The 16,030-nt window shown below is 36.2% G+C and overlaps 1 protein-coding gene across 2 annotated transcripts in view; it reads left to right on the plus strand.

Moving 5' to 3' along the window:
• Positions 1 to 16,030, plus strand: part of RNGTT (RNA guanylyltransferase and 5'-phosphatase) — a 170,390-nt gene that overhangs the window by 67,223 nt on the left and 87,137 nt on the right. For both annotated transcript variants that reach the window (XM_053938712.1, XM_053938713.1), the window contains exon 12: positions 12,631 to 12,699. In XM_053938712.1, coding sequence (XP_053794687.1) covers positions 12,631 to 12,699 — 69 coding nt within the window. The remainder of the gene's footprint in view (positions 1 to 12,630; positions 12,700 to 16,030) is intronic.

Below are 16,030 nucleotides of genomic sequence, written 5' to 3' on the forward strand. Positions count from 1 at the left end.
TTTATTGAAGATCTTGAATTCCCCATGTCAGTGGAGAGGGAATGTTACCATCTGGAGGTTTTTTATTGCCAAGAAGACTTGTTTCCTCTGTTTTTATTTTTGTTTTGATTTTCTATGCCTTCAGGAGTAGTTTAATCAGCTCACCTTTCAATCCTGCATTTCCTGCCCTAGAGTTGGCAGCCATTCTTCATGTCTGGCCTACATCATATTCCTCACTCCATCTGTTCCATTCCAAGATTTTGGCCTATTTATCACCTTTTAATTGTCTTCTAACCCATGTCCCCTCTACCATTTTGCTTCTGTTTGTTTTTATTTCTTCATTTCTTACTTTTCTTCCTCACTTACTCCTGGTACATCTCCCCAGGAATGGAAAGTTTAATGGAATAAAAGCAGTATTGCCATATTCCACCCTTAGATGCTTTTGTGCTGGTGTAACCTTAACTTAAATCTTCTTGGCATGCTTTTCTTTCTGTAAACACAAATAGTCATTGACCTGAGGAACTTAGTAAACAAATAGGGAAAAAGAAGTTGCAAAGATGTTACCTTATTCTTATAGTAGAATTTGAAATGTTCACTTGGCAGCTGTCTTATATCCCAGCATGTAGTACTTCAGCCTGATTGTTCAAAGTTATTTTACCACATGAATTGTAAAGGTAAGTACAGCCAGTCAGCCCAAGTGGAAGCTTTGTAAATTGTAAGATGAAATAGATGACTAAACTGCAGATCTTGAGCTGAGTATAGGTTGCTGCCACTTGAAATTCGGTGCTTGAACTGCAGCTGTTTCATGCAGCCAGCTGCAGCACTGCAGTGATGTGAATGCTATTTGGTAAACATAATTTCTGTCAGTGAGAGGCTGAGGGCAGTGCTGGTGGGGTGTCCAGCTACCTCTGACTGTTCCTTTGCTTTCTGTGGGACAGGGAGGCAGCAGCTACTGGCTTAGATTTGGGTTCCCCCAAGCTAGGGCAAACACTGACTCAGCTGTGGCTAACTTCTCAGCCTCCTTGCTTTGCTGGAGTCACTTAAGGAGACCCATTCACGAAGAAGAATCTGTGTTTGTTTCCTGGAGTAGACAGGAGAGGATTAGGCTACTTGCTTTTGGTTATTATTTATGATGTTGAAGGTCAAGTATAATATTTCAGCACAGTAGTGTTTTGGTTAGGAAAGAAGTTTTTTTCTTTTTCTTTAAGAAATTATTCACACATTAGTTACATTTCTCATTTTTCAGAATGTGATCTCCTGAAGTTAAAACAAAGAGTCTTGGATATTTCCATGAAGGATTATTTTCATAACTTGTGGCCCATGTTAGATATTGCTAGTGGTACAAATTAAATTAATGTAGAATGATTCAAAAATGGAATGTGCAATTAAATTCTGACTTGTCAAACTATTGTGTGAGAAAGAAAGCATTGAAACTAGTGGAAAAATAAAGGCTTATGGATGAAGTGTTCTACTTGGTGCACATTGTTAAACATCAGGACAGTACATATTCAGCTTAGCTTTTAACACTTTAACATTAGATTCGAACATTCTACCATTTTTGTAAATTATTTCTTCTGTATTCTGTACAGTGGAAATACTATATACCTTTCTAAGCAGGAAAAGTGTCTTTAACAATTATTTCTTCTTTCAGTTTTATGGTGTATTACCAAACCAGGGAAATGCAAATCTGTTTGGACCTAATTACCAATTGGTATGCCAGTATGAACAATTGAATTGTATATTTGATATCTTCTGAATTAGTTGGAAGACTCAGCTGTGGTGACTAAGTGGGTCGCTCCACTCATTAATTGAGGGGCAACTGTTTAATATTGTCCATTGTGCCACTTCACAGCCTGTCACTTTCCAAACTGCCTTCTGGCAATGCAGCTCCACAGGGAAGCCAGCAGCCTTCTCCTATTGGAATGACGTTCGAGAGACATGCGCTTAATTTGGATAAAATGAATAAAAGCACAAAGAAAATGGTAAAGATGGGGGTGAAATTTAAAGCAATTTATTATGATGCAAGATTATGGGACATCGCTGCTAGCTCTTTCTTTTCTTGTAATCTGCTCAATTCTGAGAAAAAAAACCCAAAACCAGACCTCAAACAAAATTAATTTTTAAAATAAAGAAATTACAAAATCTTAGCATTTTACTATTATGGCTTTATAGTTTTAATTTCAACATTGTTGCAAATAAAGCCCTCAAGTGCCATTATATAGCAGAAGAATCTGATTTTTTAAACATCCAGAATATAAAGTTAAACCTTAATTTTTGTGTTAAAATCAATGCTTCAGGCCCAGTATAAAATATTAACCCAGTTTGAATCAGAAATTGTAACAGTAAATGTATGAAAACATTATGTTCTTGTATATCAGTTTTGTGTCTAACTGAATTATTGTATATACAGTTTTGTCTTTGTTGACAAGTCTTATTAGAAATGCTTAATAAAATAAAATCCTCAATTATCTGACTTAATTAAAACAGCCCTATCCATGATTTTGGCAACCAGAGACCAGATTATGTTGGAACAGTTTAAGCAGGGGCTGGATAATAGATAAACCTTATCAAGTATGTAACTGTGGAAGATCAGTCAGGCCATTGTACTCAACCCAGTGCCATTCTTTCCTCTGACATCAGAAGAACTATTGAATGCAGTATTTGGTGAAACCCAGAGTATTAGGGAGCTTGCAAGCATCAGTGTAATGAGAGCCTTGCTCAGTTGAAGACATTACAGACTTTACCGAGCATCTTTCATCCATTCAGGAATGTAGATTGCAGCTAATGTGTAAATAGTTCAAAGCATTTGTTAGTGGAACCTGTTAAATCTCCTCCACCTCCAGCAAGACTCTTATCTCAGATGGATGTGTTCTGCCAGGTAGGAGGGCATGGGGAGAGTGATGTGGGCAACATACCTTGTGCCTAAAAGAAAGAAAAGGAAGGCACCGTGCCCTTTGAAATAGAGAACTGTGAAGAGCACAGTACATGAAATGGCCAAGCCATGAAATATATTGCTGTTTCTTCATCAGTAAAAATAAATATGAAATATTGCTGTTTGGCAGGGTTATTCCCACAAAGCTTCAAGGAGTCCACGTTTCTCTAATTTTGAAGCTATCACAAAAGTAAATTAGAGTTTCTTGGAGGAGCTTATTTCTCTTATTTGAAAGAAGCATTTGGAAACATCGTAGTTAATTGATGTCAGTTTCACAATTGTGTTTTTGAGAAGAGATTGACAGTGAGAAATGCCTCATGCTTATTTTGAATTCAGGAATGCAGATGTGCTGTCAAATTCAGCATTAACACACATAGTGCTTATGTTATTCTTGGGTATTGTTTTGAATATATTAGATGCATAACCTTTGGAGTTGTTCACTCAGAACCAGCACATGGGTGATAGCTCAGTGGGGCTCTTACTGTAGCATGCTCTAGGTTTTTCTAAGATGTCTCCAAATAATTAAGAAACATGGCATATAGCTAGTGTTATTAGCATATTTGAAGAGTGCTGGTAATGAATTAGCTGCAAAGCCAAGAGGATTAAAAAAAAAAAAATTAGAACCATCAAACTTGATTCCATGCCACCCTCACAATGTATTTTACTCTTGTTCACAATAGCATTTTTCCCCGGTGTGGCTGGGTAGTGAAATGAAGCTAGTGTGGTTCTTAGACTTCAACATCCAAGGTTGCTTCCCAACATGCTTTTTCCTAAGAGTGCATCATGGCACAAAGCAAGCCACAAAGAGAAGGGTTGAATCTCCTTGGCTTTCTTGCTCAGAGGTGTTGCTCATTCCCTATGACATGAATATAAACTGGAATTTCTACTGCCTTCCTCTACTGGAAAAAATATGTGGACTCCAGTGAAGACTTTTCTGCAGAATTGCTGTTCTAAAGGATAATGAAGAGTGCTGTCATTAGAATGCTAATGACTAGTAGTTTGGGCCCTTGTCAGTCACTGACTGTGAAATTATAAGAGCAAATGGTTGAGGAAGACACTCTGCAGTAGTTGTGGTTCTTGGAATTATGTTATTATTGGTCTATGGTCTGATGACTAGCATTAAATCTTCAGCATATTTAGCTTTTACATATTAGACACAAAGGAGTCTGGGAGCCCTGCACATCACACTTTTCTGCAGGAAACAGAATACTTGGAGCTCAAGTGCAGAATGCAGGTACCAGTGGCAGCCCAGATCCAGCCTTTCAGCTTCATCCTCTTGGAATGCAAGAGGGCCATCAAATGAGAACTTGCTTATAATACGTCTGAGAGGGCTGTTGTAGTGATGAGATACGAAAATGTTTCTTTCAATGCTCCTGCTGAGTTTCTAACTAGATGTAGACAGAGGAGAGTACATAGTTGCCAGGGCAAACCCAGAATTAGGTCACCTTCCTTCCTCTCTGTGCATGCACCTGTCTGTTGCCACTTCATGTTATTTCAGCCTTGCTGCTCACACTGTTACTAGTGCAGAGCTGTGGAGGTTCAGTGGAAGTGCCCAGGTGACTTTCTGTCCTGCTATAATGGGCTGTACATGGGAGAGGTGACCCCGGTAAATCCCTCCACAAAGTGCTGGGAAATACTAGAAAGTGACCCTCCCACAAAAGGATTTCTTCTTGCCATAATGTGTAATTAAAACAAATGGAAGGCTGTAAGTGAATTTTTTTTGGTTTTTTTTGTGTGGAATATGAATTTCAGATTGAGCATCCTCTAACAGTGTTTTGCTAGATGAGCCATTAGGACCATATGTATTTGAATACCATGAGTGATGCTCAAAAGGGTAAAAAAGTGTATTCTCTACAGGAATGCTTGCTAAACATCCATGGAGGAGTGTAGAGAGGAAGCTACTCTCTTGCATACTCCTCTTGCAAAAAAAAATATTTGTTGCTAGAAACTGGTCAGACTGTGAAGTATTCAATATTATTAAACATACCTTCGATTGACCATTCAAAAGACAAAAACATGCCCCAGGTGCTCACTTTTTTTGGGCTACAAGTTTCCTATCTTTAGCAAGTCTTTAGTACTGGATTCTGGTCTTTTGTGTTTAAAATAATTAGGGTATTCCTTATGGAATTCTTAAAACATACTTCAGTGACCAGTTGTTGCCAATGTGTTTTTGTTGTGACTGTTGGCTATTCGTACACCTAACAGATGGCACTCGTGTACATTGACAAGCTGTGGGATAGCTCAGCATTACTAATAAAACCTATCACATGTTAAACTTGACCTGACATTAATCAAGTTTTGAATGCTACAAATGATTCATGGATAATAATTAGTCTCTTGATCATATTAGTGAACATCAGTCTCACAATGCTGCCATTATCTGCTTTCATTCTTATAGGGAACAAATCTATTGCCATAATTAGGTGTTTTTCATGTCTTTTGAGCCAAAATGTTCTGTATGATTAACTTGGTAAAGAGGTTATTTTTAGTCTTTCAGTATGATTGATTTCAGAGCTTCTAGTAAATTAACAAATTGAAAGGCTTTCCATAAAATAATATTTTATAAAAAGTATATATTTTTAAATTTTATCAACTGAAAAAATTCCCATGCATCTTTACACAGTCATTTGATGTATTTTTCATCACCATATGATTCAGCTGTTGCCAGAGATTACACAGTTCAAAATACTGATGATTTTGTTAAACAGGTGAACCTTGAGAGTTTACTTTTGCTCTTTTTGTTTAGTTACTGGGTTACTGGTTAACATCAAGTACTTTCAATATGTACGTGTTCATACAGACATAATAATGTTTGCAGCTTTTCTCTGTTTTTGTCTAGAATTAGCATCTTGAGTTGGATGGCTGTGTGAAAGCTAGGATTTGAGCTTTGAGCATGAATTTTTTCAAGGATTTTCATACAGTTTTACAGCCCTGAGTTTACAGCCCAAAAGCATGAAATTTCTTTTTAAGTAATGAGCAAGTGAGAATTTTATACTTGGTGTTCCTTATACAGTTAGGGCAAAGTAGATAATTTCACTGGTTTACTAAAAATGTAGCAGTTATCTTCAATATGTGGCAGTTCCTAATTAGCATAGGAAACTTCTTTAAGCAATTACTTCTTAGAGAGCTCAGATTTTAATTTATTTTCTACAGTTTTTGATCCTACTTTTCCTCTATGCATATTTTAGATCATTGACATGGGCCAGGAAATATTTTGTTGCTTCATGATTTTTTCTTAGCATATTAGCTTAAGAATATTTAGTATAAGCTGTGGTTTTCTAACTGTACTCTCAGTTATTATGATGCATTTTCTTTCTTGCCTTTTATTGCTGGTAAGATAAATATAGCTAAATACAATGACTAAAGAAGGAGGATGCATTATAGAATTGGACATTACCCTGATGCAGATACACTTCAACTGATACTGTTCTTACCCCATTTATTTGATGTAAGGTAGCATATCATATTTTGATTAGGAAATGAGACTGATGCAGGGGAAACCAGGTCATGTTAAATTATTGAAAATCTGCTTTTCAACATTTTTATAGGTCACTTGGAGGAAAACTTGAAATCATATAAATGAGAGATCACTTGTGGTTTTGAGAGGGAAATGAATGTTAACAATGAAGTAGAAATCTTTACTTTATGACCATGTGTTAAGTCACACTCCTGAGACCATGGGCTGTGATTTCGGGATCTTCAGAGTTACTTGGAAGGAGCCACTTTGAGGCAAGCAGCCAGTTGTAATAAGCCATTGGCTGGTCAAATATTTAGGCAAGTGCTCAAGTATGCAGAGATCTCCTTGAAAGGAGACTCCTGTGAAAGAGAACAGGGACTGCATTTTTTTTTTTTTTTTTTTTTTTTTTTTTTTTTTTCTTTTTTTTCTTTTTTTTTTTTTTTCCTGCTGCTGTGGCCTTTCTGGAATATTCTCTGTAGTCTAAATGGCATGGTTTCATTTGATAAAAACATGGTATCTGTGGGATATCTTTTGAGGACACATTGAAATATTTGAAGAGTTGCATATGCTTCCTTGTGAAATATTTGAAATGTGAACCTTGTTTCTAAAAAAAAACCTTTAAGAGATGTCTTGGTCAGAGTCTAAAAAGAGGAGCAAGGAAGAAAAGTTGAAGGAAGAAAAAAACATGCTGAGAAATAGGAATTAATATTTTAATTGCACAGGCAGTACTTCGTTGGACAGCTTAATGAAGATTGTGGTTCTCCATCACAGCATGCTGTAATTTGAGATTGCAGAGCTTTCTAAATAAATTACTTGGCACTTGAGCATATCACTTGAAGAGGAACTTAAATATGCGTGAGAGGAGGATTCATCCTCATAGCTGTCTGAAAGTTAGTCTGAAATGATGATCCAGATTATGTCTGGTTTGGACAGGGAGGATAGGAAGCAATAGAACTGCCAGAGATGTGTCTTTGATCATCTCCCATCTGCCCCCAGATTGTTAATTTACACTAGGTTTGTTTAGATCAGCTGTTTTACTTGCTAAAACAAATAAATGTTAAATGTTAGATGAGTTGTTGGAATCCTGAATGTGAAAAAGATAAAAGTCTGCATGGATTGAGTTTCATGTGTTTGTTTTTGGTTTTTTTTTTCCCTTTTTTAATCTATACTTCAGAAGGTGTGTTCTCCCTTTAATTCCCAAAATCATGAATTCCCCAGAGTCACTAAAGTTTATTTTGAAAGTTATACCATGTATTTGTAGTAATACACTCAGTGAAACAAAGTCAAAACTTCTCAGAAGACTTTGGTTTGGGCTTTATTTCTGTTAAAATGTGAACTAGCCAACTTCTATTTGTGGAAAGTTTGAGATTCTGCATTTAATTTTTAAATAATATATGTAACTTTTCTCCCCTATGACATAGTTATTCACATGCTATTTGATGATTTTTTGCTTTGAGACTGAAAGCAGCTGTTCCTTTCTTGATACCTTCTCTGCTTTTAGACACAAAACAAACCAAAGAAGACTGCAGGACAGGGGAAACTGGAAAGATCCTGGTGAGGAGGAAGGAGCTACAGCCATAGCTTAGAGAACCACTTCCCTCACTTGATATTTGATAATATGCATTTGATAATATTTTGAAGCATTGCACAGCAGCCTGTGTGTCATCTGAAAGGAAGGTTATACCCCACCAAATGCATGCTTAGTTCTTTTTCAGGAGGCCTCCTTTTCAAAATATACTGTTTGAAAGCTGGAGTTTAGAATGTTAGTAGTTTGGGTGATAGCTCCATCATTGCCTGATACAGACTGATTTATTTTTGGCAAATGTGATAGTTGGGATGAATCTGAGCCAGAGTATTTTTGCATTATTTTAAATGATCTTAGCATAAAAGTAATTCTGGGATTTCTGATGTCATTCAAAAACAGGATTCATGAAGATTTATGTAGTAGGTTATCTACAGAGATGTATGAGCTCATGTTTATATAACTCAACAGTTGTCAGGATGTGAGAATTTCTTTGAGGCTGATGGAGAGGGCTGTCATCCTTGGAGAAAGGGATGGTCCTTTAAGTTGGACTGAAACCTAAGATGATGAAGATGCTGGCTCTGTAAAGTTAGCAATGACAGTAGGCCCATGTATGAAGGTGTTTGATGTTCTGGCTGGCAATTCAAATAATAGTTTATTTGTAACTAATACTTTAGAGTGAAGTATGTTTCCTGTTACAGCTCTCTGTAGAGCAAACAGGTCGAGATGACCAGTAATTTGAAGGTGGATCTGGAAAACTCCATAGGGACTGCAGGCAGAGTTGTTCTATCTTGACTTGAAGTGAAGCATATAGCAGTTCTGAAAGTGAAAAAGCAAGGAAAAGGGACATGTATTTGTCTTGTATTATAACATTCAAAGGGATTTTTTCTGTATCCCTAAGTATTTCAGGAGGCTAGCAAGCAGTGCCAGTTTTGAATCAGAAATTCGACTAAATGCTTAGCAGTATTTGCATATTGTGACAAAGGAGATCAATAATTGTGATGTGTGTACAAGGACCGTAGTAAATTTTTTTTAGAAAGTCAGTATGACTTTGCAGAGTCCTCATTATATTTTAGAATCTTCATAATTCACATTGTGTTGTGTTTCCATGAGTTTTTTTTTTTTTTTTTGTAAGGGGAAGGAAAAGGCACAGTAGTACCTGCTGGACTTATTTATTTTATGAATAATGTAATATCTGTGAACTCAAAGAATTATGTGTCTTGGCTCAGAAATACCAAAACACTAATGAAAACCTACTAGCATTGTATGGAATCTGTATGCACCTAAATTTTCTCTCCTTCCTGCTGAAGGAGCAAAGTGATTTCTTTGTTGGTATAAGTACAGAGAGATCTCTAAAGCGTGAATTTTCAATTATCCACAGAAGAACTGCTGGCTGGTTCAGTGTTTTAGCAAAATCAGCTTCAGCAAGTTATTAGTGCTCTTTCGCTGCTCTTCTCAGTGGTTAAGGAGCAAGGAGAAATCTGTTACTCATTGTACAGCTCCACTCAATCCATGCAATTATACCATTCTTTTGCTTAGAGAAGTGTTATTAGATGTAGGGATAATTTTAAATTTAGTTGAAAAGTATGAAAGGAAAAGTTTTAAATAATAAACTGTAATATGAGTATATGGCTTATTGCAGTGTTCATGGGGAAGAAGGAAGCTGAAAGGAGTGAACAAAGGGGATCTCAGGTGGAAATAAATGCCATGAGGCAACATGGAATTGGATGCCAGAAGAGCTGGTTCACATGCATCATTTACCCATCTTTTATAAAATGTCATTGAGATGCATTGCACTTTATCTGATCCATGGCAGTCATCCCAGTCAAACAGGTGTGCCATTTATCATGGCACCGATTAAAAAAGACCATTCTGTTCAAGTTAATTAGAAAATTGAACATGTGGAACGTTGAACAACTTTTTTTAAAAGATGAACCATGACATTTGCATTTGAAGTTCATAAACTGAAGAAATATAACTTTTTTTAAAGAAAAAAGTACTTGCTTGTATGTCAAACATTCCTTTTCTGCGCATTTCAGTGTCATTCCAAACCTTCTGCAGTATTCAATGTCTGTGTATTCTGCTGTTCACAGACATCCTTTACAGAGTTTAATTCTCAAGAAAATTGTTATGGGAATAATGCCAGGGAAAATGTACATTCCTTCCTCCGTTCCCTTCCCCCAGTTACTAATCCTTTCTAGTGAAAATTCCTTTCTAGAGAGAGTTATCATTCAAATACATGTAATTGATCTAATGAGAATGAAAGCAGGATAACTGGGAGTACAAAGAAGGGTAGTTATCTGTTGAGGCTTGCTCTGGATTTAAAGTCCTTTTGTCTTTAATGTCTAATTGACACTTGGGAGGAGCTCTTTTAGTGAAAATGCTGTGGACCTCCAAACAGAACATGTTTGACTCTGAAACTGGATGGGAGCTTGATGGGACAGATGCCTTTACATTTTTTAATTCTGGCTAAATAGTGAATGAAAAGTATCAGAATGTATTTCTGAAATGGAAAAAAATTAATTTATGTTTTCCTCTCCATTTATCAAGTTGTAATAGTACTTGAATGTAGTTTTCAAAAACTACATGTTCACCAGAGTGGAGAGAGTTGCCAAACAGCATGATAATTATTTTCTGCTTTTGCACATACTCTAACTTTGAAGATTGTCTCTATATTCTTAAGTTTTATTTTGGGATGGAATGCATAATTCAGTTTTGTAAGTCCAGCACTGAAGTAACTGTCTCCTCAAATTGAAATTCCCTTCACAAGTTCAAAAAGAGGCAGAAATAGAGGTGATTGATTTTTCTCTTTGCCACTTTGGTTAATGCCTTTTGATAAGTTAGTCAGAAATACATAAAAATTAGTCTCAACTAGTTTGAAGTTTCTGTTTTGTTTTTGTTTGCTTGTTTTTTTATTTGTTTGTTTGGTTTAAATATCATTATTCTTTAATATTAATGTTATTCAATGAGAGGTTTTTTGGTACCTGAATTTAATGAAATCAGTCTTGGGCATTTTTGTAAGTTTGAAGCATACTCTTATTACAGATGACTGGCCAATCAGTTTTGGAACTGCTAAGTAACTTGTAAGTGATCCATGGAAGACTTAGTTTGTGTAGAAATTAAAAAAACCCACTATTTAAAAAACTTTTTGACCTGTGTTTAAATGTTTTTCCAATGCACTCATTGCTCTAATAAAAACAAAGACGAACAATAGATTTATGAAAGAATTTGGGGTTATTGTATTGTTATTTTGTGTAGTCATATGGTAGCAGATGCATTACACTGTGAGCTTCAGCTGTAAATTTCAAGATAGCAATAGGTTATAACAGCAAGGTGCAGCTTCAAGTTTCAATTAGGGATTTTCTCTTCTGAAAAATTGTGTTTCATTGGATAGTTTCTTACTCGGAATTAAATATTCTTAAAGTGTTTTTCCACTTGAGAGTACTCTCATAGTGTGTTTTTTCCAGTTAAATTGTATGTAAAAGTTGAATAGAGAGAGCTTTCTTTGTTGTTGGAGATACAGGCACAAATACAGGCTAATGACTGGGTAAGAGAAAAAGCTAACTTCTTATAGCAAAATAATCTGTCATTCTGTGCAAACAGTTACAGGTTTAAGTGAAATATGTAGAATCACTATTGTTTGAAGCTTTTGGCCATCAGGTTTTTGATCCACGAAACATAAAATTGCATTGCTTTTACTTGTACAGCCTTAGTAGGATACAAATGTTAGTTCTCAGCTTCTTTCATACTTTATTGACTTCATTTGGATAATTTAGTCATAATTTGGTCAGCAGGTTATTAAGTTGAGCTCTCGAAAGAAAATGGTACAAAATTTTCTGTACAAGATTTTTGACCAGGCCAAAATTATGCTTTTAAAACTGACTGTGATTTACTGATTCTGTATTTGCTATGTTTTATCACCGTGTGGTTACTTTTACGCCAAAGTTTTTTCAAATATTACCAAAAGTATCTACAACTTCAGGACAGATTCTTCATCTCAACAGTTAAACAAATTGAAGTTAATAAAGAGATATTTTGGTAATTCTCCTAATTTTTGCAATTACATGTCGGTTGTAATTCTCTTTGGTCATTTGCTTTTCCTTAAGCAAGTCAGAATTTAATATAGAAGTATATCATCAATTTTCATAACTGTTGACTAGCTGTTTCAGTAATTTGTTTAATTAGATGGTTTTTCTCTGGTAAATTTATCTTGATGGATATATTTACCTCCATACAGAATTCACAGTCTTTGAAAGCATTAAATAGAATATTCAATATTTTTATTCAAGATACAAATTAATTCAAAGAGTTGGTTTTACAGTCATGTATCTGTGTTACTGGTTTATGCCCCAGTTAAGAAGTCTGTCAAACATGAATTTCAAATGATGCCCTGAAGTATTTTTCAGGAAATAAGTTCAATCTAAAGTGCTACTTGTGTGTTAAAATGGAAAACGAATTTTTTAATTTGCCCACAAATGACTGTAGTGTCCTGTATTAGAATTTATATTTCTTAGTTTTCTAGTATATAGAATTATCTTGGTTTCTAAGTATTTCTAGCCTTGAGTATTCTTTGTAGAAACTGCTACTTTGTTGACGTTGACATTTCCCAAGCTCTAATGTTAAACCATAAATAAGCTGTTTACTGGCAAATGATTGCAGTAGTAACATATAATCCACTACTACTCACTTTGATGTGCATTTCTCTATGGAAAAAGGATTTCTTTCTCTTTTGTTCTACAGCTCCTGGAAGGAAACTTTGCCAGAGAAGTTAGCCATGAAGTGGATGGACTGATATTTCAGCCTACAGGAGTAAGTAGCATAAAGAATGGATTTTTTTCTCCCTTTAGTTCCAGATGAAATTCTTGCTCTCCCTCCCCACTCATCCATCTACTAGCTAGCTAATCTTTGTTTTGGTCAGGATTACTTTGCAGTGTTGTTTCTGATTAGTTGCTATCTCATTTGTAGTATGTGTGATTTCTTACTAATCAACAGTGGTAGTTTTCAGGAAGCATCTCTTGTTTTTTTTAGAGTATCTACTATGGATGTGTGCTGCTAAATAATTTTCTATTTAGGATTATAGGAATTATTAGGATAATTTTCTGTTTAGGATTTTCTATGACTGCATGCATTCCATGAGTCTTTCAACCATTGATTTGAGCTCTCATGTTATTTTGCTTTTTTCAAGGGTGTTCACACATTACAATTTCATTAAAATTTGTGACTCATGTTGTTTTAGTGCAATTGAAGCATGATAAATTCTTGAGCCATGTCTGCCTGTGTAAAGGTGTATTAGTGGCCTGGGGAGAAGTTACCAGAAGTACTACAGACAACTGGAAAAAATCATGCAAGTGGTTCTCAAGCTAGCATGGCCTCATCCATTCTATTACTCCTCCTGTTGCATCATATACAGTGGATACACTGCAGTGTGTACTGTATATGGGCATAGATCATGGCTGTAGTATCATCCATCTTGGCTTTTTTCTTAGCCTGTAAATCAGAGGATGGTTTGAGTTGGGAGGGACTGTAGAGATTATCTAATTCCAGTCCCCTGCCAGAGAGGGGGTAGGGACACCTTTTACTCCATTCAGCCTGGCCTTGAACAATTCCATGGATGAGCATCCACAGCTTCTCTGGACAACCTGTTTCAGTGCCTGACCACCCTCATAATAAAGAATTTCTTCCAAATATCTAATCTAAACCTACTCTGAATTCTAAGCTGTTCTCTCTTATCCTGTCAATACATGCCCCTGTCAAAAGTCCCTCTTCATCTGTTTTTGTAGGCCCATCTTAGATATTGGAAGGCTGCTCTAAGGTCTCCCTGAAGCCTTCTCTTCTCCAGGTTAAACATCCCCAACTCCATCGGCCTGTTTTTGTAGGAGAGGTGTTCCAGCCCTGAGATCATCTCAGTGGCCCTTCTCCGGGCTTGTTCTTAAGAGGTCCCTGTCTTTCTTATGCTGGGGGTCACAGAGCTGGATGCAGCAGACCAGCTGGGGTCTCACAAGAGCAGAGGGGCAGAATCACCTCCCTTGCCCTGCTGCCTTCACTTCCTGTGATGCAGTCCAGGGCATGATTGGCTTTCTGGGCTGAAAGTGCACACTGCCAGCTTCTGGTGAGCATTTTGTCCACAAACACCCCCAAGTCTTTCTCCCCAGGGAGAAAGTCTTGATCCATTCTCCACCCAGTCTGTGTTTGTACTTGGGATTGCCCTGACCCAGGTGCAGGACCTTGTATTTGGCCCTGTTGAACTTGGATGTTTGCACAAGCCCACCTCAAGCTTGTCAGGGTCCTTCTGGATGGCATCCCTTCCCTCCAGTGTGTTGACTGAATCAAGCAAGGAATTGTTTTCAATTATTTCTGATAATTTGACTGATTTTTCTGACTGATATTTCTACCCTTCCAGTTACTCGTGGAAAGTACATGTGTATACTTTTCCAGTTGAAACATATTTTTCCTGGTCTACTTTCCTATACTGTAGATCTTAGCAAGGAGTGATGACACTCCCATCTGGAAATAAGATAAACCTCTCTATTTCAAGTTCTACATTAGCTAATTAAGCAATTAGGCCACTTTTTTTTTTTCCTTTCTTTTTTTTTTTTTTTAATACATAGCTGTTTCCAATTTAAAGCAGAACTACTGGGGTAAAGAGAGTTCAAACTTTCATAAGAAATCCTGATGATATCTTAGATACAGTTAGAATCTAAAGCAATTGTAAAAGTTTCTCAGAAGCACTTCTCTGAAAATTGGAGGTTAAGCTAAGCAGAGTTACTACAGCTGAATTTGTAATTACCTTTTCTAGTTGAAATTAACTTAGTGAAGAATTTATCTCTTAGTCACTGTTACAGGAAATCAATATCTGATATGTTTTGTTTCTAGAACTTGCGTTTTCTTACTTAGCACACTAAAAAATGTATAACCCAACTAAAACAATTTTCTTTTATAAATGCTTATAAAGGTTATTCATCTTAATATGTTTATTTAATTTAATGTTCAGATTTTAATATTGTTTCTGAGTTTATGGAGTTCTGAGTAAGTTTGTTGCTTCTGTTATTAAGCTAATTTTCTTGGATGAAGCAATATGCAGTTTTCTCAGTGTGATAACTTTCTTAGTTGAGAAAGTATATGTAATTGTGCTGGTTTTCCACTACAGTAATATATTTAGAGTGAAAAATATTATTGTAGTCCTGTTACTTGGGAAAGAAGCATTAAAGCTGAATAACTGAAAAGGATGAAGCTGATAGAGATGGCTTTTTTTGTTATGTGATACAGAGGGAATAAATAAATAGGCAACAATACAAGAGCAACAGTGTAACAGTGCATGAATGACCTCTTGAGAATACTAACTAAAATAATTTTTGTGTTGTAGTTGAATGCATGATCTATCAGGTCTTGTCAGAGAGAAAACAACAACCTCCTGTTGCTGATTGGGATATAGAACCCTGAACTTTGGTTATTGTGAGAGTTAGAGACCTTTATAAAACCTGTTCATCTCAAGTGAAGAGACCATGACATATCCAGAAGAAAATGAAGAACCATATTTGTTGACATAATTGATCTTGCAGAAAAAATGGATAGACAGAAACGATGCTGAGTTTGAGAAGATAAGGGAAATTCAAGAATATCTTTTGGGAGCTCCTGAAATCCAGTGTGTGTTTTGAGGAGTACACAAATGTAGACAGGAATTGAAGCAAAATCACAAAGAAGAATGAAGTGGCAGCAGAGGAAGATAAACAGAATGTCAACATGTACAGACAGAAAATTCTTTGGGGAAAATTACCCACACTTGCCATATTTTTGATAGGTGAAGCAGAATGCAGAAGTTAACTATTTACTACAAGGAATGTTGTGCTTATTAGTTCATACTGTTTGAAAGTCTTTTCGGAGTTTCCTTTCCCCTCTGCCCTGGTTTACTCAGAGGTGTTCCTCCTGTTGTCTGATCTTAGACAAAGGCATCCAGACCTGAGTATATGTATATTCCTGTTCTGGTTTGAAAGCAAAACCAATGAGAGACTCCAAGTCAGAAATACAATTTATTGGGAAAAGGGAAAAGAAACAAAATACATGCAATAATACAAAAGGAAGACCACTGACAAAGTCAGAATACAACCTGACACCCCTTTGGCCAGTGTGTTGGTAGCAGTCC

Source organism: Vidua chalybeata, chromosome 3 (genome assembly GCF_026979565.1).
Source record: "Vidua chalybeata isolate OUT-0048 chromosome 3, bVidCha1 merged haplotype, whole genome shotgun sequence".
In the NCBI taxonomy this organism is placed as follows: domain Eukaryota; kingdom Metazoa; phylum Chordata; class Aves; order Passeriformes; family Viduidae; genus Vidua; species Vidua chalybeata.